General features: G+C 39.7%; 1 protein-coding gene across 1 annotated transcript; it reads right to left on the reverse strand.

Moving 5' to 3' along the window:
- Window positions 1-532: 532 nt before the first annotated feature.
- Window positions 533-4005, reverse strand: LOC129674115 (acidic mammalian chitinase-like). Its single transcript, XM_055603999.1, has 6 exons — window positions 3850-4005; window positions 2470-2594; window positions 2171-2294; window positions 1714-1899; window positions 764-883; window positions 533-682 (listed from the first exon to the last, which is right to left on the reverse strand). The coding sequence occupies exons 1-6, from the start codon at window positions 4003-4005 to the stop codon at window positions 533-535; spliced, it is 861 nt and encodes a 286-aa protein (XP_055459974.1).
- Between the last annotated feature and the right edge of the window lie 2751 nt (window positions 4006-6756).

A 6756-nucleotide genomic window follows, 5' to 3' on the forward strand; every position in this document is an offset into this window, starting at 1 on the left:
CCTTTTTATCCTGTTTCAGTAATGCCCTTTCTATTTAACATGCCTTGTAATATAAATCACTTATAATACGACCTAGTGATGGAAGCCAAGGTTATAAATGCTTCTTACCCAAAATAGCTTGTTTCAAACACAAATGAAAAGGTGATTTTGGTAGAAGAACTGAGAGCAATCTTAACTCCTTCATGTTATATTTCTCAAGCGAGAGAGAGTGAAGCTGTGAGGATGCCCTCACGGGAAACAGATACACACAGTAAAAGTCAGCAGTTCCCGAATGTCCTTCCACATCTTGAAAATGAGAAAACTGTGCATGCTCCCTTGTGCACTAAGGTCATCGTAATTTCCTTTAGGAGCCCTAAATCCTAGCATGGAAGAAGTTCATGCACTGGAGAGAGTCAGTATTTTTCTCCCACTTGGGGAAGAGCAATGGATTGAAATGGGAAGATTCCCCCTGCACAACAGTGATGGGCAGGTTGAGGGTGTCTGTGAGTCAGCGAAGGGACATTTATGTACTACTGTAGGCACAACCCTGCTGTCACTTACTTGGACTGACCACTCTGAGGTCTTTCTTCAGTGTGGAAGTCAGAGGGAACTTGCCCTGGTTACAGAATGAGCCAGTGAAGTCATCCATGCCAAGGTCCCAGACCATGGCACCACCGAAGCCCTTCTGCTGAAGCCAGGAGGCCTGTTATGGAGAGAGGGCCAGATCATTTGGATTTCTGCCACTCATGAGTGGGGCTTCTGTATGTCCAAGAACCATACTTACCTTGATATTGAAGCTCTTGGTATTGTCATACCCAATCCAGTCACTGTTGTGGTACGCATAGGGAACAGCCTGAGGACCATCCCAGGCCTCAGTGGCTCCCTTTGCCAGGAAGTCACAAACCTTTAAAAAGACAAAAGATCAAATTCTTGAACTATTATGCCTTGAAAAAAAAACATATTTTATTTGATGTTTTGTGCATAATTTTTAATAGATGTTTTTTCTTGTTAAATATACTGAGATATGTTTTTATTTGGATTGAGTAAGAGTTCGCTGTTAGAAAATTTTCTTTATTTCTTTCCTACTTTTGGTTTCATTTGATTGTTTATTTCATCTTTTGTGTTTTGTTTTAGGTAAAATCTATATGTATAGGACAGACTAAATTTACACTAGTGAGTTTACTGCATATGAGGACTGATAGTTGTTTACATGTGAGGTACTACAGTTGCCAAAACTATTCAATCAGTATTATTCTCCATACCCTACTGGAGATTGTACCCACAGTCAGTTTCATTAAGGAAAGAACTGGAGCACAGATGAGCACTCAGCTTCTGTTATTCCCAGATACTCAGCTAAGTCCAGATCTCATACCTGGATCAACAGAATCCACTGTTCAGCAATGTTTTTTTTTTTTTTTTTTTTTTTTTTTTTTTTTTTTTTTTTTTTTTTTACTTTATATTTCCACTGTGCTAATGTACACACCCATCAGGAAGTGGCCGGATACATGAAGAAATATTATTTACTGTTGACTCTTCTACAGTAAGGCAGAAGAAAACAATTAACCCAACTTATGTATTTGGAAGGACACTGATTAGAGCCAGTAGGAAATGAACTAAATGAATATTCAGATGCAGCTGATTCCACCCTCCTGCCCCACCCTCTCCTCTGACCCAAAGCTACAGCACAGTGCAGAGCCTGGAATTGAAACACCACTAGACAGCCAAATTACTGACCTCATAGTAGGCCAGGATCCCAGGTTCCTGTGTGTAGGGGCCTACAGTGCCAGGGCTTGAGGCTGGAGCACCAATGCCATGGTTGGAGGAGTCAGTCAAGAAGAAGGTTTGTGCATATGTTGGGAAGCCCACAATGAGTTTCTCAGCTGCAGCACCACTTTCCTTCCAGTACGTCATGACGTAATCCTGAAACAGAACCAAAATTTAAAGGACCCACACAGCTGATGACTTGTGGTTATACATGTTAACTTCCTGTTCTAATAGCACAGAGTGTGCGAGGAAAGACAGATGGATTAGAAGTTTTTCCAAAATATATCTGTCCGTTTCTTATTAATGGTTTATGGTCAGCAGTTTGAGAAGACTGCATAGACACAACTTCTATTCGCTTTACACCTTAAATTCTCAACAATTAGACGATCTCTAGCATGGTGTGCATCACATCTTTTCAGGGTCTTACCACACTGAGGAAGGTGCTGGAGCCAGTGTCAGTTGGGGATTTGTACAGGGGACTGTTCTCTCCAGTGCATCTCTCCTTATAGTCATGGAGATTATAAGTCATGATCAGGATGTGGTCCAGGAACCTTGGGGAGAAGAAACACTTATCTCCTTTAGTATGGACCTTTCCCACATTTATTCAAGAAAAATACACATTTTCTAAAACCTGTTCACAAAGCATGAGGGCAAAAAGTCCCCCTAAAGATTAGTGTCCTCTGCCTGAATTCCAAGAGGCGATAGACAGTATGAAGGCCCACTTACTGAGACAACTGGGGGATCTCATAGGCAGACTCAATGGTGGAAATGACACCAGCTACTGTCGCAGTGACCAACAGCCTTTGCTTTCTGCTTTTCATGGATTCCTGCTGAAAAGCTTCATACATTTCCTACAGAACATTTAGGTGTACGTCACATTCATGTTAACTATTGAATTATATTATGAAGATATACATATAGTTGTATAATAATTTTAATGTTTTTGATAGTTTGTTTCATCAAACTATCAAAATGTGAGGTCACTATCAATAAACTCATTAAATAATTTGACAGATATCTAATAAACATGGACACTAGAAAAATTCACTGTGCCCCACTTGATTTTATATCCAGTAATCCAAATCTAGATTCCATGTTTCTCGTCAGAGCTTCCCTAACCGGCCCTGGGCTGAGAAGTTTTGCTTGCAGGCTTTCCCTGCAACCAGTTTTCCATGCTGGAGAAAACAGAAGTATGTCATAATACCAAGATATGAATGAATGAGGTGTAGAGTTAGAGTTATCCAAAGAGTAAACTGGTAATTACTGGGTGACGAGTACAATTCAGTTCCAGAGAAAATAAATATGTATTGAGGTCAGCTCTAATAAAGAAGTTATTTGGGTAGAATGCAAATCATTTTCTAAGAGAATGCCCACAGACATGACCATGTCGATCAGTGGTAATTTGACTACCATTTTTTATTGGATGGTTAAGACCAAATAAAAAGGGCTTAGCACCTGTCTTCAAATATGAAACCTATATATGTCACATTATATGTGCATTTCTTTTGTGTTGTTCTGAGGGCAGATCTAGTAGCAAAAACTGAGAATCATTACTGGAGCTGGAGGCTGTTTCCCTTGGATGTAGAGGAATTTTGCCTGATGCTTGGTGTTACTAAGCAATAGTGACCTAGACTTGACTTAATATTTTAGGTTGAAACTATTTAGAATGACCGAGGAGCTGGTATACATGGGTGGTATGAAAATGAATCTGTCAATGGACAGATAGTTACATGATATAAGAAACTGAAGTACACAGGAAAGAATAAGAAAATAATCTAGACAGTAAAGGTTCTCACTTACAAAAGGAGAGATGTACAAACTGTCTGAAGTCTTTGGCTTTACATTATTTAATCATTTTGATTAGAGATCTCCTACTGTTGCTAGTAACAACAGGAAAGTGGATTGTCTCAGGTTCTTCTTCACAAACATTTGGTTGCTACCCATCTGAGATATTTTGTTGCTATAATGCATGGTGATATCTAAGGAATTTGGTGATCCTAACATTCCCCAACTGTAAACTCTTGTTAGACTTCATTATGCAACACATCTTAGAAAGAACAATCTTTGTATCTTCCATGGCTCAAAACACATTCGCCATTTTCTCACCTGCAGTAGGACAGTGAAGAGATGTTTGTCTTCAGCACGGCTCCCAGGAGACCCAGGGTATTGCCAGTCCAGGTTCAGCCCATCAAATTTATACAGGCGCAGGAAGTCAATGACTGAATTGATAAAAGTCTCACGGAACTTAGGGGTGGACACCATGTATGAGAAACTGAGGAAGACCAAACATGTCAGTGTAAGACCTTGAGAAAGACACATTAAAATCAAACTGGTGAATAACTCCATTTCTGCCTTTGAGCACTTCCCCTGGCCTCCCTGGTTTTCACCCCGCCTCCTTCCACAATCCTATCTCTTTTCAGACATTGCACCTTGGCATGGATTTCTTGTCTCTACTCTAACAATTCCCAAATTGCCTGTGGTGTTTTCGATAGTCAAACTTCTGAGCTAACCATGTTTATTTTTCTTCAAATGCCTTCCAAAAACAAGGACACTCAAGAAGTTTTCTTGCCCATAGGCTGTTCTTTCTTTTCTCTTCTTCAGAAGACAGAAAGAGGGAAGACATTTGTCATACCTTTCCTCCACAGTGAAATTTTTAAGAAGAGGCTCTTTGGCAGGCACTAACTTACAGCTTAGAGGATTTTGTCCATTCATATCATGACAAGCTTAAATATGAAAAAGCCAGAGTAGTCTTTCCAATTCGCTCTGTTGTACATTAATGCTCTAGGAAAAATTTTTATTGAGTTTCAACATTCATGAATGGACATCATCAACATACATGCTAATGTTATGAAATAACAGAGTACATATAGATCTGGACTAGCTTGCTTTCAAAATGAAAGGAACTTTCAAAATAAATGAGTAGGAGACTCTGAGAAGAGCACTTACGGGGCAGATCCAAAATCGCTACCTCCAACAGCCAGGAGAGTTTTCAGATTGATGTTCCTTTAAGGCAAAAGATGACAATGAGAAACTTCAGTTTGTGGATCTCCATTTTAAAAAAAATATATTGTTATTGGTAAAAAGGCTCATGTAATTCAGTGTTGTATAACGTAATCCAACGTACAGTAGGTTAATTGGATTGGGTGAGTGAAAGCTTTCTAATTTTTGTTATACATAGGGTTCAAGTCCTTTATGATATAATCCAGGTTTTAATCTGGATTTCTGGAGGCAGTAACTGACAGGTTTTTATGTTCCTATAATGGAAAAGTTAAACCTAGCTGGTAATATCCTCCACAACTAATTTTGTTTAATTTTCCAATAGTGTGCAACACAATAATATGAAATGTTAGCTATTCCTGGTTATCTGACACGTGGCTGCTGGACCACAAGAGTGGGCATCATATGCTGAAATTTTGCTTGAAATAAAGTCTTATGCACATGCATAACAAGAAAGTTGCACTCGTGTGTACACCATATGCAAAATAATCATTTGAAATTGAAATAAAGGTGTAAACGTGAGGTTTGACTTTATGGAATTATTGGAGTAAAGCGTATCAAATGATTGGAAAGCTCTGTAACATGGTTGTACACTGTTTTCTCTCAATACGAAACCAAAACAAAGAAAAAAAAATCCAAAATAAAGAGTCAGATTGAAACTGTGACTGACATAGAGTAAAGTAGAAACAAACATCACGAAAGATTAAGTTTAGAATGGAAGAATGAATTTGTAATACATACATATGATAAAGGATTAACATAAAATGTCGTGAAGAACATTCCGGACCAAGTTTAGAAGAGGAAAGGCAGTGTCTCCTCATCCACCCTCTACAAAGTCTTCTCCTTTTGAGCCTGCTGAAGCCACAGTACGCATTCAAAGATCATGACAGACACTGTCAGGCAGTCCTTCCACCCAACACCTATAACATTTGCACTCTCCCTTAGTCCACTCCCTTGCACAGCTGTTTCAAAGCCAGGAAATACTGAGCTAGTCAATTCCTCCAAACACCGTGCCTCTAAGTCCTTCTTTAACTCTACAGAAGCTTAGATACTATCCCACACTAGTGATCCTCCTCAATCCGGATCAGAAAGACACCCCATATCATGCCAAGCCACTACCAGTGACTTTCTCCCCAAACCACATGTATGCTTCAACTCCCACAGAATGAGAGAAACCCTCTTTCAGCTAGTAGGTAGTGACTAGAGAAGGCAAGGGAACAAAGAACTGAATCTAAATTTGAAGAAAATCAAATGAGCTAATTAAAGCATGAATATGGAAGTAAATGAAGAGGTCTCAGAAAAACAAATACAAACAGCTAAGAAACACTTAAAGACGTGATCAAGATCCTTAACCATCAAGATATGTAGGTGAAAACGGCTCTAAGCTGGTGAAGTAGAGGTGCAAAGCGGGCGGGAATAAACAACACCGACTCTACTTTGTTTAAGGCCCACTACATGAGAGCAAACCCATAGGCAACACTGCTCATGTGGCCGAAAACCTGAGACCAGCCTGGAACCTTGGGAAAAAACAAATACTGCTGTTCTGCTAAAGGAACATAGCCATAAGACAACTAACAACATTCTGCTGTGGTCATAGACCAGTACATGGAACAGCCATCGTGAGAGAAGCTTCATTCTGTATTAGATGGAAAAAATGCAGAGTCACACAGCCGGATACTGTGTAAACAGTAAGAGATATTTCAAGACTTGGTTCTAAATGGGAGATCTTCATCAACTCCCTCCCCTCAGGGCTCAGGGATACTTGCAGAAGAAGAGGTAGAAATATTCAAAGAGACAGGATGGATGGAGGACACCAAGGAAAAGGGGCCTCAAACCTCAGCAGGAACGATGGAGACTGTAGCAGGGTTTTTAGGACCTTCACAGGTATGCACTAGATGGGGTCTCAGAGCTGAGAGGAGAGGTGGAGACAGTCTCTGTTCCCTGTCTTTGAAGCTATCTTCAGTTATGAACTAATCACAAATGAAAAAGTAGTTTTCTCCAAAGGAGTCTCAAAGC

Source organism: Psammomys obesus, unplaced genomic scaffold, assembly GCF_907164565.1.
Source record: "Psammomys obesus unplaced genomic scaffold, mPsaObe1.curated_primary_1811, whole genome shotgun sequence".
In the NCBI taxonomy this organism is placed as follows: domain Eukaryota; kingdom Metazoa; phylum Chordata; class Mammalia; order Rodentia; family Muridae; genus Psammomys; species Psammomys obesus.